The following is a 17,977-nucleotide window of genomic DNA, read 5'->3' on the forward strand; positions in this document are numbered from 1 at the left end:
TGAACAGTTTTCCATAGACTATAATTTCAAAGGAGAGAGAGAGAGAGAGAGAGAATATACACTGGTCCACTCCTTTTTTATTATTGGCTGGTTGGTGACACTTCGGCGTCTTTCATTGGATCATGTCGTGACAGCTACACCGACATCCACTCACGGAAGTGTGAAGCACCGGCGATACTAAGGGGAAATGCAGCAATAGTAGTTCAATAATATAAAGCTATAACAAATTATTTTAAAATAAAAGTGAGCAATCGACATAACATTATCAGATAGGCTAATTTCTGAAATGTCTGTGAATTATTCTCTATGGGAACACCCATTACAATACAAAGGTGCAATACATGGATAGGCCTAATAGCAGCATTAGGCCTACATTCTTGTAGGCCTACAAAATCTGATTTACACAATAAATTATGTTTTAACAATCTATTAAAAATATAGGCTATATTATGTTCTGGCTTTTACTTAATCTACTAGCCTACTTCTGCCTGTCTCTTCTAGAATAGGCCTAGGCTATCTAGCACTCGTGGGTCGTCTTCGCAATTTTGGACCTTTTATTTTGAAATGTCCGGCGGTAATAATATCCTCCTCTGCTAAAATTTGCTGCCGTTTTCACAATTACCGTGCTCCCTGTACATTGCTGTTAAAAAAAATCAGATTGTAGCCTAGGTGGTCTGCAGAGCAATTGTAGTTAATGTAATCTTTAAAGAATATAGGCCACATGGACCTTTTGATATATATGGTGTTGTGCGCTCTGTCTGTAGTTTCTAATGCAGTCAAAAAAGGCGAGGATGGCGAATGGGTGAATCTCCCAAATAAATGTGAAGGTAAGCCTACTCAGTTTGGCTCTTTCAATTGCGTGTTAGTTATCAGTTATTATGCTCTTTACTAATCTATTTGCATTTGATTAAGATAACTGTGTACATAACGAACCCAGTGTATAGCCTATTATTATAGCAATAACTGTCCACGTACCGCTACTTGCTGTTCAGTGTAACAGCGCAAGCTATCAGGTCTTGCATCACGCCAAGTAAATTACTGTGCTGTCATAGATACCATAATAATAATCCAGTTCAATTTTCTTAGTATGTAAATTTGTAAGCATCGAAATGAAGTCTGCATTTGACGAAACTGGGAAGACAAAAGAAGTGATCGACACCAACTACCGCTTCATAGACGGCAAGGGGTCCGCTCCAATCAAATATGTGAAATCGTAAGTCAGTGTGATATTTATTGTACTACCAGGAGAATCAGTGTCCCATTGTCTTAGATAAAGTATCAGAGAGCAGTAACGTTAGGCCTATCCATTTATCTGTCAGTAAACATGTTTTGTTTTTTGTTTTTGTCTGAGATCTGAGATATTACTTTTGTTTATGTTTATTATAATCAGAGGAAATACCTCTGAAACCTGATCATGCATAATAATATATTAGTAATATATTAGTAGTATATTTAGTATAGCTGTCTTTTTAAGTAAAACATTGTACAGACAGTGTAGTGCACTTTCAGTTCCTTATATTGCTCACTACCTCTGTCCTTCCCCAGTGACATACGCTTCATCGAAGTGGTGGAGAATGTGTGCAAGAGGCTGCTGGAGTATAATCTGCACAAGGAGAGGACAGGAAGCAACCGCTTTGCCAAGGTACAGTCGGCTACACACCAGATGTTACCGCACACAGGTGTTGAATGTGAGACCAGGAGGCCTAAGGCCCAGTTGTGCTATGCCCACCAGAGACCTGCTGAGTAGCCTACTAAAGTGAAGTTGAACATATAGCAAGCAGTACTTTGCACATGCAACATTTTCTTATTTGATTATCTGACATGTAGTCTGCTCAATCTCAACTCATGTGTAGTGCATACTAAACACTTCTTCTTTTGACTTCCTCTTATGTTGTCCTGTATGCTTTTCAGTTCTCACATCCTCCCTTTACCGCCCCTCATATTTATCTGTAATTACACATTTGAACCATTTATTTATGTCCACATGAAGAAAATGGTACAGGAACACAAATATTAAAGATGCAGTTGAATACATACACAAACTCATGGACCAGTGGCATGCAGCAGGTCTTCACAATATCACTCAATAAGCATTATACTCAGTTCTTAAGGGTATAAGTAGCAACGTGGCAAGCCATTTAGCTCTCTTTTTGGCCATCCCAAGCTGCTGCAGCCCTCTTACTACCAACCTGGGGTGTGTTTCCCAAAAGCATAGTTGCTAACCTGTTACTGTAACTTAGTTGGTTGGCAATGGGAAATTGCGTTGCAACCAACAAAGTTGCTAACTTAGTTAATATTCCTTACGAGGTGGTTAACTTAGTTAGCAACTATGCTTTTGGGAAACGCACCCCTGTGTGTGTGTGTCCTAGGCTACCAAATATGAAAACAAGTAGTCTGCACCTATAGCCTAGCTCTGAGATGGTGTTTAGGAGTGGATGGCATTTAACTACCTTGGTGTAGAAAGCCTCCTCCATGCTAGAATCAAAGTTGCAGCCTACCTCCAAAATGAACACCTCACTGGACTCATTAATTATAACTAAATATTAAGAAGTAATTATTGTCATGATGTGCTATGTGCATTTCTTTGTAAGCATGGCAGCCATTTAAGGTGTGTGACAGTGTTTCGGTGATATGTTCTGAGATGTGATGCAAGCAATGAGGGACCTGGGTTGGGGGAAACCAGATAGAGAAGTTGAGTCTAGTAGGAAATACTTGTAATCTGGCTTTTACTGTAAATGTGAAAATGTCCTCATTGAATGCCATGTTCTTAAGGAATGAGTGAGACACAGAGTGATCAGCAAAGGGAAGACATGCAAGTTTTCCCTTCAGTTTCAGTCCAGTCCAGTGTTGCTGTTGTTGAGGTTGGTGTAAGTCCATAAGAGTTCGCCGGGCACCAGCAGATGTTAGCAGGTGGCTGTGACCACCATATAGATAGATAGATAGATACTTTATTGATCCCCAAGGGGAAATTCAGGAAATATGTGGCTGTTTCCTTGACGGTAGTGAGAGGGTCAGTTATAATGTCCTCTGAGTCAGATCGCACCCACTCCAGTGACACTCCAGTTTGGATGCAGAGCACATTCACTCACTCACTCACACACACACCCACACAAACACACACACACACACACACACACACACACACACACACACACACACACGCACACACACCTTGAAGGCAGTGTGTCTATTTGCACAGTCTCCGTGCCCCACAGCTCCGTGTTCAGTGTGTCTTGATTGACTGAAAGCCTCTAACTGAGACAACCAAAGGCCACATAACTACTTCATGAGCTCACACTGCTGTCACAGTGCAGAGAGACGTCTGACAACACAGATCGCTTGGGATCGCCGGGAGTGTGATTCAGGAACACTGCTTTGTTATTCTCTTGCATACCTGTCCGGTCTTCTGTCAGGAATGTTGTGTCCAGGTTGCTAGGAAGAGTAAACAGCTGAGCTTGCCTGACTGGTCGAGCGCTGCTGAAACAATGCGTGTTGTGTGTTCCTGGAGTATCGGGTCTGCCCCCTGCCCCAGCATGCGCTCATGTGTGCATTCTTGTATGCTTTGGCTACATGGTGCATTGTGGGTCGGTGCATTTGCTCCTGTATAGCACTGGCAGTAGCAGAGGTCAACAAATAGTGCTCCCTTGTGGTAGATAGATAGATAGATAGATAGATAGATAGATAGATAGATAGATATTTTATTGATCCCCAAGGGGAAATTCAAGGAATCAAGTGTATAAATCATAGTGTATATTTAGTGCACTGTGCTATGCCTCTATAGAGAAATGCTGTACAACTGTGCTCTACAAAGTGTTAAAGTGTGTATTCATCTGTAACCTATGTGGTGTGAAGTGTAGTCCCACACAGCCGCGCGGTGCACTTCAAAAGGCCTTTGGGAATCACACTTAGATCAGCTGGAGCTAGTGGGAAATTCTTTAGTTGGTTGAGAAATCAAGAAGTCTCATTGTGCTTCAGCATTAGTCTCTGTACTCACGTCTTGTCTCACAACTGTGGCTCTTTTATTTGTGTTTGCAGGGGATGTCTGAGACCTTCTCCACGCTGCATAACCTGGTACACAAGGGCGTGAAGGTGGTGATGGACATTCCTTACGAGCTGTGGAATGAGACCAGTGCCGAGGTCGCTGACCTCAAGAAACAGGTAGGCCCAGCTCTCTGTGTGTCTGTGTGCATTCAAATGTACTGTATATTAGTGCAAACTAATACATTCACTTTTTAGTGTTATTATCAGTGTGTTAGTTGTGAGGGTGCATGTATTTGTGTAGGTGTGTTTTTACCTTCTACAGAGTTAGTAAAAAGACCTAAAGTCTGGATGCTTCAAGCTAAACGTATTATGTAATTTTACCAAATATGGAATGCAGTGGCATGTGTATAATACAATGTGATTTTTCTGTGTGTGTGTGTGTGTGTGTGTGTGTTTGTGTGTGTATGTGTGTGTGTGTGTGTGTGTGTGTGGTAGTGTGATACAATGATAGAGAAATATGAGGAGGTCATTGAAGACTGGTATAAGGGAACTCAGGAGGAAGATCTCACCACTTACCTCTGTGAGAAACACGTTTTGAAGGGACAGGATCAAGGTACAACGGCACACACACACACACACACACACACACACACACACACACACTATTGCAATGCAATAATGCAACTATGTCCTTGCGATATGCAATTGGATTGTAGATCTGCTAATAGGTACTGTAGGCATTTAAACTAAGATATAACTATGTCATGTATATCATGACACCATGTGAGCTGAAGAAGTAATATATTGTGCTCAACCCATCAAATGTACAGTAATGTAACGCTAACAGAACCTCTAAATTTAACACTAACAATGATCCCATCCCAGCTTGTCTGAATGAACAGTGGAAGAAGAAGGGAGACTCTGCTGCCTTGCCAGAGAAGAAGAAAAAAAAGAAGAAGAAGGGCAAGAGCAAGGACGGCGAGGATGGACAGAGCAAGAAGAAGGTGAAGAAGAAAAAGAAGTCCATGACAGAGCAGGGGAAGGGCAAAGGGAAGAGCAGTGCTGGCAAAGACGGCTCTGTGGACGAGAAGATCCAGAAGAAGAAGAATCTGCACGGCGAGAAGACGGAACTCTGAAGAATGGAGCCGAGGGAGAGGGGGGAAGGTGGTAGATGTGACACCATGTCTGTAACCACATCCTGACTAGGGTACCATGCATTGCTGGTGTTGTACGTCCGCGTGCATTTGTGTGTGAATGCACATGTGTGTATGCGTACGTATGCGTGTGTGTGTGAGTGTGTGTGTATATCAGGGGGAGGGATAGCAGTGTGAAGTATAATTCAGACATGCCATGGTCCCTCCCTCGCTCACTGGCCGGACGGTCCCCGGGAGAGCCAGTCCTCTGCCCTCCATGCCACACTGACTCTTTTCTATGTTTGTATGTTTGTGTGAAAACACTGCTTCACAAAGCTTTATTCAATCCACTGAGCCTTTGTTTCAATGTATGTGTCCTTTACATTTCCTGTTCTCTCTCTCTCTTTCTCTCTTTTTCTCTCTCTCTCTCTCTCTTTTCTGTCTCATTCTACCTCCATTCCCACAATCATTCCTACCCTTCTGCATTGTTACAGGAGGGAGATGAGGTCTAAATATAACTCTGATTAAACAGCATGAGAGGCACCTCGCAGGAGCTGTCTCCTAAAGCTGGCCGGTATGTCCGGGGCTCATCGGGCTGCAGATGAAAAACGCCACGGTTATGAGAGTGGTGATTGGTCAGTGTTGTGCTGACAGAGGCCTTTCCAGTGCTTAGTGTGTGTGTTCATTTGTGTTACTCCTGAAATGTCCTTTTTCATGACAGATTATGAGAATTTTAGTCTTGGGCTGTTTGGGTAGACCACAGTTGAGGGGCATTTTATTTATCTTTAAAATGAGATTATATTGAAATTGTTTTCTTTAGTTACTTCCCAATTGCTCTGTTTCTTTTAGCATGTTCTTTTAAGTATACTGTAGCCTGTAACTAACATAATTTCAACTTGTCTCCATGACATACCCATTGAGTTGTATTAACCTTAAGCTGTTTGCCTACTTTCAGTATGTGTAGTGGGTTACTGTTCAGAACACCATTGGGAAATGTGGACTGAGCTGTTGGATTTGAAATGAAAATCTGGTTATAATCTCCAGCTCAGGGTGCTTGGCAACCTCTGTGAAGTGAAGGACTGTGCAACCTGATTGTAGTATTTTTAGTAGCATTATTATTATTAAGTAAGAAGCCATTCCAGTACATTATGAGGTCAAGTGCATTCCAATGACTATCCTCCCCATGGTGTTGTTTTTTAACCCATAGTATGCAGTTTACATGGCAGGGTGCAAATCACCAGTGTAAACTGTAGTGATACATATTGTGATATAGTGTTACAAACCTTTCCATGCTCTTGCCTGAATACCTTTCCATCATCTTCGCTTTCTTGAGGTAGTGTGCCTCAAATATGGTCCTGTTCTTATTTCCTTCTACTTGCTGTTTATTTTAGTATTTTAACTACTGATTTGGGGAACCTATAATGCTGTATGTTTAAAGAGGAAACAATGGTTAGGTGTAGGGTGTGGACCATCAATACGTGTTTTATGCATTTGCGATTTGTTTCTTATTTTTTATTGATCATGAGTGAATGAAGGTAAATGTGTGCAGTTAATTTCTTTGCTTTATTTATATGATTTGCAAATTCTTTGCATTTGCTTGTTTGTTAATTTGTTTGTTTGTTTCACGTTTGCACTGGCCTATGCAGCAGCAGAGTGAATGTGGGCCTGCTGTACGTCAACTGTGCTGCAGTGTGAAGAGGAGGCGTGTTCAGGGCTGGAAGGGCGATCTGGCAGCCGCTTGTTAGACATCTTCCAGTGGAGCTTGCAATAAAGTCCTGCTATTGTAGACTGTCTCTGTTGTCTTCATGATGTTGCACGGAGTGTCCCTTGGGCTGTACGGTGGTGTGTTTGTAATGCTGTTGTACATGACAATAGGCTAATCTGGAGAGTATTCCAGATACAATTAACTCAAAGTATGTGATTAATCATCTAACAGAAGAGTTCTATGGATTCAGTCTAATGAAGTAATATGGCGGAGGTGTTCCGTTAGATAGATAGATAGATAGATAGATACTTTATTGATCCCCAGGGGAAATTCAAGGTCTCAGCAGCATACATACAACACAAACACATTCTCTAACAGCAGAGGTTAGGAGGTTCACCACATACTTTCTCACTAAACCACTTCTTTACTAATAGGCAGTGAGTCTTTTTGACATTTCTGTGGTTATGTGAGGTCATTCTGATAGCTTCAGTAGAATTCCACATGAAACCATACTTCAAATCAATATCCTATGTGGTTGATGGGACCGAAAGCAATTGTGTTATGAGGTTTACGCCAGTTATTTGGCATGGTCTTCAAGGTGAAATTTGTGATTCTAATCTATTGCATTTTTTGTAAAAATTCATCAAATTCAAATCAATGTCAACTCAAAAGAGAAACAAAGTAGCTTGAATCAAGCTGCAATATTCCAGCCAAACAACACTTTACTTCAGGAGTGTGAGTTCTGTCATTCACCACATGGTGGCAGCATCGTTTGTAAACCAGGCTTGAAACACGCAGACTCACTTTTGAAACTTTTGGAAGAGTTTCTCTGATAAAACCTCAGTTTTAATGATGCTTTAACCAAACTTTTCGTTTTTGTTTAAAAGCACATAGACTATTTTGCTCCCATGTTTTTCCTATTTGTATCAACTTTTTTGAACCAACTTTGTGTTATTTTGGCCTTTTTTCTTTATGCACACAGACGCTAGATATCCTATGGTTTTATTTTCGTTACCTTTAGTTTTTCACAAAATATCTAGCTGGGTTGTGATTATCACTAAAGAGACGTCCAAATTGCACACGCACCCGTGGCGCGCAACTCAGTTGCGGGGGCCGCTGGAGACGTAAATGATGCTGTGATGCGCTTGACTGGAATGATGCGCGCAGGGTGCCTGCCTGTCACCGGCATATTGCAGTTCGCAGGGGGGGATTCATGCCCTGGAAGAATCAGTGGACATTAATTTATTTCCAAAAGGAGGTAAGACAAGGGAGCAATAGACCCACTTTACACTTTTGGAAAGGCTAATATTATTGAAATTCCCTGAAGAATAATTTGATGTTAACTAATGATGGTATGTTTGTATGAGCTTTCTATGTTCTTTAATGGTTTTCCATTTCAATGAATAATGACCATCAATAATATAATTGCATTCTTGCGTGGCATGTTAAAGTTGTGCACGTTAAAGTTGTACATGTTTTTTTTCTGTTGGGAAGGAGACGCACCCAAACAGAAGCTAACAATTTACGGTACAGAGTTTACAAGTGTTTACAAGTGATTTTTACATGGTTTCTTCTCTCAATGAAGAATTATGTTAGTAAACTGAGGACCGGCATACAATGGGCGACAAATTCGAGTTATTGAGGAAGACGCCAACCAAAAGCAGCAGTGCGCGAAAGCAAGAAGGCAAGCTGAGGATACGCGTCATCTTCCTGGACGGCAGCGAATGCTTTTTCGAGGTTGAGGTAAATGAAAAAGGCATTGAATTAATTAATTCATATAAACTATGGATTACTTGAGTTTAATTGACTTTTCCAAGATGTTTTGCTGTAGCTAGACTAAATTGAACCATAGGGCAATGGTTAACCTATATTTGACCTCCTGAAGTTTCAAATATGTAGGCAAAGCAGTCATTTAGCCTATATGAACCTATTTACAAAACCCTCACTATAACATACAGAATGTGTTCCTTATAGCTATAATTTACATTCGTGTATGCCATATAGCCATTTGAGGACTTATTTTAAATATTATTGGGGTCATGGAAAGGCTCACTGAACTGTATGGTGAAAGGCAACATTGCCAGAGGAGTCTATTCAAGATATAATGGGATTACAGGGTTTCTGCTCTGAGTCCACTCACAGTACTCACACCCTCAGGCTCTGTCCCTGTGAGAGTGAGTGAGATGCTTCAGAGGAGCGTATGTCAGAGTGATGTGTGTGTGTGTGTGTGTGTGTCTGAGAGAGAGAAAGAGAGAGAGAAATGGAATAGATAGAAGTGAAGATGGGAGAACAGAATGACAGAAAGAGAGAAGGAGGGATAGAGAAGGGAGACAGTAAGCAAGAGCCAGAGAGGGAAAAGGAAAGATATGGAATGAAAGAGAGAAGGAAGTAGTGACATGGAATATGGAGAGATGAAGGCTGTGTGCTGGCTAGCAGCTCAGCTGTGTTTTCTTTATAAAGTAGTAGGATTACAAGCCCCATTATCTACAAGCTCAATCTCCGACAATGGCCTACCCAGGAGATGCCCTTACGGCCCGGGGGCCTCTCCCCAGAATGGAGGGCAAGAGGGAAAGAGAGAGAGAATGAGAGGAGGGACAGAGAGGAAGGGAGAGTAGAGGGGTTAATGTATGTCTGTGTTTCTGGGCTGAAGATTACCAGAAAGATGTTATGAAAGCTGTTCGAAAAGCTGAGAGAATTAGTGTTTTTGGATTTTGGGTTGTGTCGGAGCTACGGTCTCTGTGACGTACGGGGTGGCTCTGAATGTGAACTCCATTCCGCCTTCATAGCCTTGGGCAAAAGAATCAATTAACACAGATAGGGAGGGAAAAGACGGAGAGAAGAAGGGATGAGAGGGCCAGAAAAGAGGAGTGGAGAGGCAGTCACACCGAGAAATAAAATCATGATTTAGCCAGAGAAGACTGAAATGGCAGAAACTGAAAAATTAAATAAATGAACAAATAAATAAATCAAAATAAAAAAAAAAACATGCATTTCTGGCAAGGCAAGCAGACATGCAGATAAATTAACAGGTAAATAAATAAATAGTGAATTAGTTAACCCAAAACAACCTCTTTATGGATTGCAACCTATTGCTGCTAGATGCAAGGTCTCTGTCTCTGTGTCGCTCCCTTACTCTCTTTAGTGTCATGGAAACGCATGATGATTACAGGTTGTGCATCATGTCCACACTGCTTTCTGTTCTCCCCTGTGTTCTCTGGGGCTGCTCTCGTTCCCAGCTCGTTTTCCCTCTTTAGCTCATCCTTGCCTTCTCTCCATCTCTGACAGCATAATAAGGATGTTCTCTGCCCAGCTGGTGTGGTAAACATAGTGTTCAACCTCGTACACACATAAAAACACACGAACACACACACCACACAAACACTGACATATGCACCAGGAAACACGCAGGCAAAAAAACACACACACACACACACACACGCACACACACACACATGCGCGCGCACACACACACACACACACACACACACACACACACACACACACACACACACACACACACACACACACACACACACTGTTATTAAAGGCTTAAGGGGAGTGCTTGACATGATAAGCTATTCACTTCACTGTTTTAAATATATTCTCATGAAGTGCAAGACAATATACATCATATTTGAGTCTTTAGCGGGCTTGTGCAAACATTTTCTGTGTTGTGAATTTTTGTGGAGATATTTTACAACTTCAGTATCATTGTAACTGATGTTTAGATTTAGATTGGGGCTTTCTACTGGCCTGTGTCGTCTTAATGGCACGTCTGTGATGGGCAAGATATCCACATCATAAAAAAAATTCTCACACATGGAAAATGTTCATTCTCAAATTCTTTCTCAAACAAAGATTTCAGAAATCTCAGCAAGGTTTTCTTCACCTTAATACATGCTTACAGTATATTCCTTTTCTCATAACTCATGACAACCAGAATCTTTACTGAGATTTACTATAGTCAAATACTTGCTGACTTTTGTGGACAGGACATCCAGTTAAATTACATAAAGTATGTTAAGGGAAGTCTGTTGTAATTGATGGTCAATTTTGACCACTCTTGCATCTGCACGTGTCCCACAAACTGATGATCTGTCATTTCTCTCATCTGTCTATGTCTTCAGCATAGGATATTGGGTGGGGATTTTTTCAACAAAGTGTGCGGGCACCTGAAGCTGCTGGAGAAGGAGTACTTTGGGCTGGAGTTCCGTCACCACACTGGTACCTATGTGAGTAATGCACATGTGACCCCTGACCAGGGACTTGCACAGACATTTGGAAGGGGCAGGGGCTCAAGTGAAAAAAGGGCACTTCCCATGTTTTTTAAATGAAAAATGCATTAAAACACATGGACAATATAGTCTCAAATCTCTGACTTACTGATTTAGGCAATCCGTTGCTCATCTGTTCATCATTGTATAAAGCCCGCCCAGGTGATCTGATTGATCCCGCAATGTGATTGGCTCTAAGAATCCTGCAATCTGATTGGCTGTGGGAACCCTGCATTCTGATTGGCTCCCCAAATCCTGCAATCTGATTGGCTCCCAGAATCCTGCAATCTCATTGTCTCTCAGAATCTTGCAATCTGATTGGCTGTGGGAATCCTGCATTCTGATTGGCTCCCAGAATCCTGCAATCTCATTGGCTCCCAGAATTCTGCAATCTGATTGGCTGTGACCTCCCTCACAAGGTCATGAGAGTAAAGACAGGACTTGTGTTCCCTGTACCTTATCTGTCGGTGTAGTAGTACCCTGGAGGAGTGAGAGTTTGTGTCATGATTTGTTGCAGACAGTGCTGGTGCTAGATTTGATATAAAACATTCACTGGAACTCTGAGAGTTAAGTATGAACAGTACAGTTGAGCTCTTGTTAAAGAAATACATTTCTATACTGAAGCGAGTGACCAGATGAGGCTGGTCTGAAATTTCCAAAACACCAGATCAGAAACTTGCTGATGGGTTCCTTTTTATATAGAAAAAAAAACATCAATTATGTTTGATTGGTTAAAGGTCAGAAAAACTGTACTTTAGCTTTAACTGCTACTTTAGCTTTAGCAAGTTCACTTAATAGAAAGATTTTACTGTAGTTTGATGGAGATGATGAAGCTCATATGCCTCTAAATGTGGCGTCCAATGTATGTGATTTTTTAAATACAGGTTTGGCTGGAGCTACTCAAGCCCTTATCAAAACAGATCAGAAGTAAGTTTCCCCAAATGTGTGCAATATGCTGTGTGTGTGTACTTTAATATATATAATATATAATATAATATACTTTTGTTGCATGAGAGAAACAAATAAAAAGATTTGAGGCTGTTGATCTTGCTGCTGTTCCATCACCCTTCTCTGCTCTCGCTCTAGAGGATTCCAGTGATCTGGCCTTCCGCTTCATCGTCAAGTTTTTTCCCCCAGACCCAGGACAGCTACAGAGAGGATTGACGAGGTGTGTGTGATTGTTCATGTTTATACATTATTACAGCCAGACAATCATGGCTGAAGTGTTGAGATGCAAAGTAAGGTTTGTTCTGCACAGTAATGTTTGTGTGTTTTTGTTGTCTTTAGGTATTTGTTTGCCCTCCAGGTGAAACAGGACTTGTCCAACGGCAGCCTGACATGCAATGACAACAGCGCTACCCTCATGGTCTCTCATATACTACAGTGTGAGTCTCATACTGCACTGCACTGCACTCAACATGACTGTGCTCTAGCTCTCTTTAATTTCTCCCTCTCTTCCTATCTTCATATCTTCCTTCTCTCTCTCTCTCTCTCTCTCTCTGTAGCAGAGTTAGGGGACTATGATGAAGAGCTGGATGCTCATCACCTTGAGAATAAGAAGTACATTCCAAATCAGGAGTACCTGGACCACAAGATCATGCGCCTCCACAAGAGACACAGGCACAGAATCACACGTGCACTCACCCACCCACGTTCACACCCACAGACACACACACACACACACACACACACACACACACACAAAGTTTGATTCTTACCTTGTTCCCTAGTGTTTCCTGTCCCCAGCAGAAACGTATAGCCAAACTTACACTCCACATTGATACCTTTCCTCCATATATCTCTCTCTCTCTCTCTCTCTCTCTCTCTCTCTCTCTCTCTCTCTCACTCACTAAATCTCTTTTTGTCCCCTCACACTCACTCATACCATCTCTCCCTCTGCAGAGGCCACACTCCGGCCCAGTCAGACGTGCATCTGCTGGAGGTGGCGCGTAAGCTGGACATGTACGGCATCCGGCCTCACCCTGCCCACGACGGAGAGGGCATGAGAATCAACCTCGCGGTCACACACCTGGGCGTGCTGGTCTTCCAGGTACACCAGATATCTAACATCTGACGGAGCTATTTAAGAGCCACCCATGCTGTCTTTCCATTAAGTATGGTGATGGTGGTAAATGCCTAAAATAAATAAATATCATAGTGTATGTAGGCTACAGTAAAAGCATTAAAGCTAGACAAACTGCACTGGTCCAACACCCAGAGACTCTGTTGGAACATTGTAGTTTTTGATTGATGTTTAACAGAGACTATTGTTATCTGTGGGATGTGTTCTGTTGTGGTCTCTTCCTGGCCAACCAGAATGTGGTTGGGAATAAGAATAGATGAGGCTAAAATAAGCATATGATGTGCAACGTAATGTTTGAGATTTGAGTGATCTTTGTGTTCTCATCAGGGCAACACCAAGATAAACACCTTCAGCTGGGCGAAGATTCGTAAGCTGAGCTTCAAGAGGAAACACTTCTTAATAAAGCTGCATGCTAAAGTGGTGGTAAGAAAGTTCCAACAAGGAATGGAGGGGAACAGAGAGAGAGAGATAGAGTGAAAGAAAGAAAAAGAGAGGGAAAGAAAGAGAGAGAGAAATAAGTCAGAGAGAGAGAGAGTGAGTGAGAGTGAGATATGTTGTAGTTGTTGTAGGCATATGCTGTTGTTGGACATTTGAACATTTTACTGTGTGTGTGTGTGTGTGTGTGTGTGTGTGTGTGTGTGTGTGTGTGTGTGTGTGTTTGTGTGTGTGTGTGTGTGTGTGTGTGTGTGTGTGTGTGTGTGTGTGTGTGTGTGTGTGTGTGTGTGTGTCTGTATCCAGCCCTCACGAAAAGACACGGTGGAGTTTGCAATGGCTAGCCGGGATGTGAGCAAGGCCTTTTGGAAAATGTGTGTGGAGTATCACGCTTTCTTCCGACTGACCGAGGAGCCCCAGTCACAGAAGAAGTCCCTCCTCTCCAGCAAAGGCTCCAGCTTCAGATTCAGGTTGGACCAATCAGAGAGCTCACTGGAGCATATTGCTACTTTCACTGAGAATCATATGTTAATTATTATAAGGCTGGATAAATTGAAGAATATCCTTTTGAATGTTTGTTCTGTTGATAAACTCAAATCAGCCAAATATGTTTCAGACACAATGAAGAGTGTAATACAGATGAATTACAGATAATTAATTGCAAGTAGTGTGTGTCCTGTGTATTTGCAGTGGCCGAACACAGAAACAGCTGCTTGAATGTGTTGAGGGCGGAGACACGCGGCACGCGTCCTCTGAGAGGTAGGCCTATGTAGGAGAGGACATCTGGACAACGTGTGAAAAAGTACACCATGACATTCCTCACACCCAAAATATGATTGCAAACATTTGTTTTTTTATAGATCAGCACTTCATCATCAAGAAGGGAAAATTAGAATTTGAAAACATTACACACACACACACACACACACACACACACACACACACACACACACACACACACACACACACACACACATTTGATCAAACTGATCAAAAAGGGATATGATTGGTATTGGTACAGACAAAGATGTGTTTGTTTCTAGATTTGTGTGCATTTGTGAGAGTTGTTTTGTGTTGTTTAACACACAGACCGTACTCCAGATCTGACTACAGGTCTCGACAGTGCAGATCCTCTCCAGACATCCTCACGGCGGTCTCTAAACAGGTATGCCCCGCTGGACAGGAAATCATTGGTTACTGTGCTGGGGGCTGTGCTGTAGTTCTAGTAGCATGTGCATAGCATAGCATATCAATACATAAAATTGATAAAATTGTGATAAATAGCATAACGATTTAAACTGCTCTCAATATGTATGTGTCAATCTGTGTATGTGCATTCTCTGTGTGTGTGTTATGTGTGTATGTTATGTGTGTGTCTGTGTGTGTGTGTGTGTGTGTGTGTGTGTGTGTGTGTGTGTGTGTGCATCTCTAGTTGTATGAGGAGGCCCACTCGTTCCCTCACCCTGCGCTGGGCCATCTGCACCCTGACGAGGCGGGCACCTCCAAGCGCAGTCGCTCAGCCGACCTGGTGGACCGCTCCTCGCCCTACCACTCCCTCGACCCCTCGCTGGAGCGCTACCCGTCGTCCCCGAAGTCGCGCGTCACCTCGCGCTCGGCGCCAGAGCGGCAGGAGCGGCGTGGTCGAGGGGCGCAGCAGCGTCACCGGGCGGGACATGGCGGCCAGCGCCCACGCCGACGCCACTCGCCCAGCGGCCAGCAGCACCTGGTCCTCCTCTATCCCAGCAGCCCCCACCTGCAGTTCCACCCGGTGCTGCCCACCTTCCCGCTGGCCGCTGCGACCGCCACTGCCGCTCACCCGTACCTCGCCCCGGCCCACGGCTCTTCCGCCTCGCTGGAGCGTCTCCCGATGGTCCGACCCGTCCACGCCGGCCCCATGGAGTACATGCCTCAGCCGCTCAGCTGCTACCCAGAATCCTCCCCGTCCTTCGCCGCCCAGCGGGTGCAGCAGAGGATCCAGGCGTCGAGGCTCGGGGTGGCGGCGGCGGCATCGGCGCGCTCCAGGCTGCGCTCGGAGACGGCGGGCCGTCTGGGGATGGGCGCCGGCCGGCGGCTGGAGGTGGGGCGGCTGGAGGTGGGCCATTACAGCGACGACTCCTCCTTCCACACAGGGCTGCCCCGCCGCTCTGCTAGCCAGCCCGACGTGGACCCCCGCCACCCGCTGGCGCCCGCTGCCACTGCCGCCCACGCCTCCGAGTACCGACCCCTGGGCTACTACCCTCACTTGTCCCGACAGCAGCTGCCCGCCCGGCCCACCTACCTGCCCCTCAGCTCCTCTCCGCTGCCCGAGCGGCCGAGCTCCCTGTGTGTGCTGGGCACGAGCAGCTACAGCGACTCTGACTCCGACTTCTGCCCCTACTACTACCCCGCCGTGGGTAAGATGGTACGTTCGGCTCCGCTGGCGCGCATGCGCTTCTCCTCAGGGAGCCTCCAGCTGGATGAGGAGGAGGAGGAGGAGGAGGAGGAGGAGGAGGAGGAAGAGGAGGAAGAGGAGGAGGACTCGTACAGTCACGGCGGGGCAGGGCCGTGCGGACCCATGCCTGTGAAGGAGATCAAGCTGTAGCTTCAGCAGATGCTCACGCTGGAAGGCCAAAGCTACACACACAAGGCCATTGGACAGTACACATGCCTGGTGCCTGAATACAACCTCAGCAACCTCGACCGAACTCACAGCAACCCTCTGATTTGACAGTTTGATACTGTCACACACACAAATACACACGGAATGGGATTGAGTTATGACACCAAACGTTATATCTATAGTATCTATGAAGCAGGAAAATCTCTCATAATCAATATATTGCAAATGGGTCATGGTTGTTGGATGGGCAGTTGTGTGCCAAGGTTTGGGTACCCCAGACATTTTGTTTTTGAAGTACAAATGAGTAAATGCAACCCATGTAGAAGAAGAGACTTGTTGACAGAAAATAGCAACATAAGATCAGGGGTTCCCAAACTTGTACACAGAACTGCAATGTGTAATGGTTGTTTGTGTGTTCATGGATGAGGTGAATGAGGAGAGTATGACACTGACTAAAACACTGAGGCATTATGTAGCTGTTTTCATGATACAGTCAACCTCATTTTAAGCCAGTGGACTGAGCCTTAGAAGACAGGCATTCTGTGTTCTTGGTACTTCTAGTTGCAATACCAAGAACACCTGTTAGCCAATTTAAAAATGAAATCAAAATAATTCAACATTCTTATTTTACAATTCTTGACTGAGCAACAACCGGTAAGATGTGCCAGTGGATGAAAATTGTAAATGTGTATTCTATGTTCAAATCCAGTCCAGTAGCTGCCCCTATCTTTAGCCAGATACGGCCATCTTCACTTTTTCACCATCTCGGGTTCACGCCCCCTAATCTCAGGTCAAAAGTGAATCGGACACAAGACAGCAGAAGGCTACATCAATCTTCTTTATCTACCGGTAGTGTGTATTTATGTGTGATGTTAAAACTGAGACTCCCCATGGCTTGTGTGTGTGTGTGTGTGTGTGTGTGTGTACTGTATGTAGTGATGTGTGGAGGGAGCGGTTCCAAAATGATACGATTTCTTGTGTGTTTTGTTTTGTGAGTTGTTTTGCTTTGTTCCACTGTGGTAGTAGGGTTGCCACCTGTCCAGGATTTTCCTGATTGTCCAGGATTTTCATGGTCTGTCCAGGAAAATAAAAATAAAAATCCTGGACACTGAATGCGCTGTTTAATTGAAGCGTGCCTACGTCCATAAACGTATGCACAGCCTTATTGGCTCTACATAAATGACGTAGCATAACATGGGTGGTGGTGGTGGGGGCACGCACCATGGAGGTTCATTAGAAATGGTAAGGTGAAGACGGAGAGTGTGTGGGTCAAGGAGAGACAGAGAAAGGAAAGTTTATTCCACATAAGCAAAAAAGCAGAACCTAATTATGTATTCCCCCTTTTTTCTCAATACTGCCCCCAGGTGTCCACAACTAAAAACTGTTGAAAATATAACAAAATAATAAAGGTCTGCTATTAAATAAAGCAATTAACTAAACAAATAACTAGAAATTGTCATTCTTACTAATTTTAGCTATACATATGTCGCTTAGAATGACGGTTTTTATGACAGATGTGCGAAAGGCGCCGTTGCTTACAAACAAAAAGGTCGATTGGATGGTCAAAATGTCCAGGATTTTTGTCAGACACAGGTGGCAACCCTATGTGGTAGGTGTGGTCTGCTGGGTGGGGTGTTCTACATGGTTTAGTGACTAATCTGGAGAAGTTAACTCAGAGTTAGTGTTAGTAGTAGTAAACATTCTAACAGAAGCCCTTGGGCTTCATTCTCTTAGCGAAACAAATCCATAAGGCTCCTCCAGAGTTTCTAC

General features: G+C 43.7%; 2 protein-coding genes across 2 annotated transcripts; both read left to right on the forward strand.

Annotated features, from left to right (window-relative positions):
• Positions 1-611: 611 nt before the first annotated feature.
• On the forward strand, positions 612-6,900 carry cnpy3 (canopy FGF signaling regulator 3). Its single transcript, XM_076289477.1, has 6 exons — positions 612-827; positions 1,087-1,213; positions 1,546-1,642; positions 4,036-4,158; positions 4,477-4,594; positions 4,867-6,900. The coding sequence occupies exons 1-6, from the start codon at positions 722-724 to the stop codon at positions 5,115-5,117; spliced, it is 822 nt and encodes a 273-aa protein (XP_076145592.1). The 5' UTR covers positions 612-721; the 3' UTR covers positions 5,118-6,900.
• A 1,536-nt stretch (positions 6,901-8,436) lies between these two features.
• On the forward strand, positions 8,437-16,189 carry LOC143127107 (FERM, ARHGEF and pleckstrin domain-containing protein 1). The gene is made up of 12 exons (XM_076288412.1): positions 8,437-8,562; positions 10,947-11,051; positions 11,978-12,020; positions 12,180-12,261; positions 12,381-12,478; positions 12,599-12,713; positions 12,996-13,143; positions 13,504-13,599; positions 13,915-14,078; positions 14,299-14,367; positions 14,698-14,773; positions 15,041-16,189. The coding sequence occupies exons 1-12, from the start codon at positions 8,437-8,439 to the stop codon at positions 16,187-16,189; spliced, it is 2,271 nt and encodes a 756-aa protein (XP_076144527.1).
• The last annotated feature ends 1,788 nt before the right edge of the window (positions 16,190-17,977 follow it).

The sequence above is a fragment of the Alosa pseudoharengus genome, unplaced genomic scaffold (assembly GCF_046254945.1).
Source record: "Alosa pseudoharengus isolate Yale_2024_CS ecotype anadromous, Long Island Sound unplaced genomic scaffold, YU_APseudo_1.1 YU_APseudo_1.1_scf_17, whole genome shotgun sequence".
In the NCBI taxonomy this organism is placed as follows: Eukaryota; Metazoa; Chordata; class Actinopteri; order Clupeiformes; family Clupeidae; genus Alosa; species Alosa pseudoharengus.

Excerpts from the sequence above, each read along its gene's own strand:
- LOC143127107 (XM_076288412.1), top strand. The coding sequence starts at position 8,437 with ATGGGCGACAAATTCGAGTTATTGAGGAAGACGCCAACCAAAAGCAGC. Across the intron at positions 12,021-12,179 it reads CTTATCAAAACAGATCAGAA|AGGATTCCAGTGATCTGGCC; the intron begins GTAAGTTTCCCC and ends CTCTCGCTCTAG. Across the intron at positions 12,479-12,598 it reads GGTCTCTCATATACTACAGT|CAGAGTTAGGGGACTATGAT; the intron begins GTGAGTCTCATA and ends CTCTCTCTGTAG.
- cnpy3 (XM_076289477.1), top strand. The coding sequence starts at position 722 with ATGGACCTTTTGATATATATGGTGTTGTGCGCTCTGTCTGTAGTTTCT. Across the intron at positions 828-1,086 it reads TCTCCCAAATAAATGTGAAG|TATGTAAATTTGTAAGCATC; the intron begins GTAAGCCTACTC and ends CAATTTTCTTAG. Across the intron at positions 4,595-4,866 it reads TTTGAAGGGACAGGATCAAG|CTTGTCTGAATGAACAGTGG; the intron begins GTACAACGGCAC and ends ATCCCATCCCAG.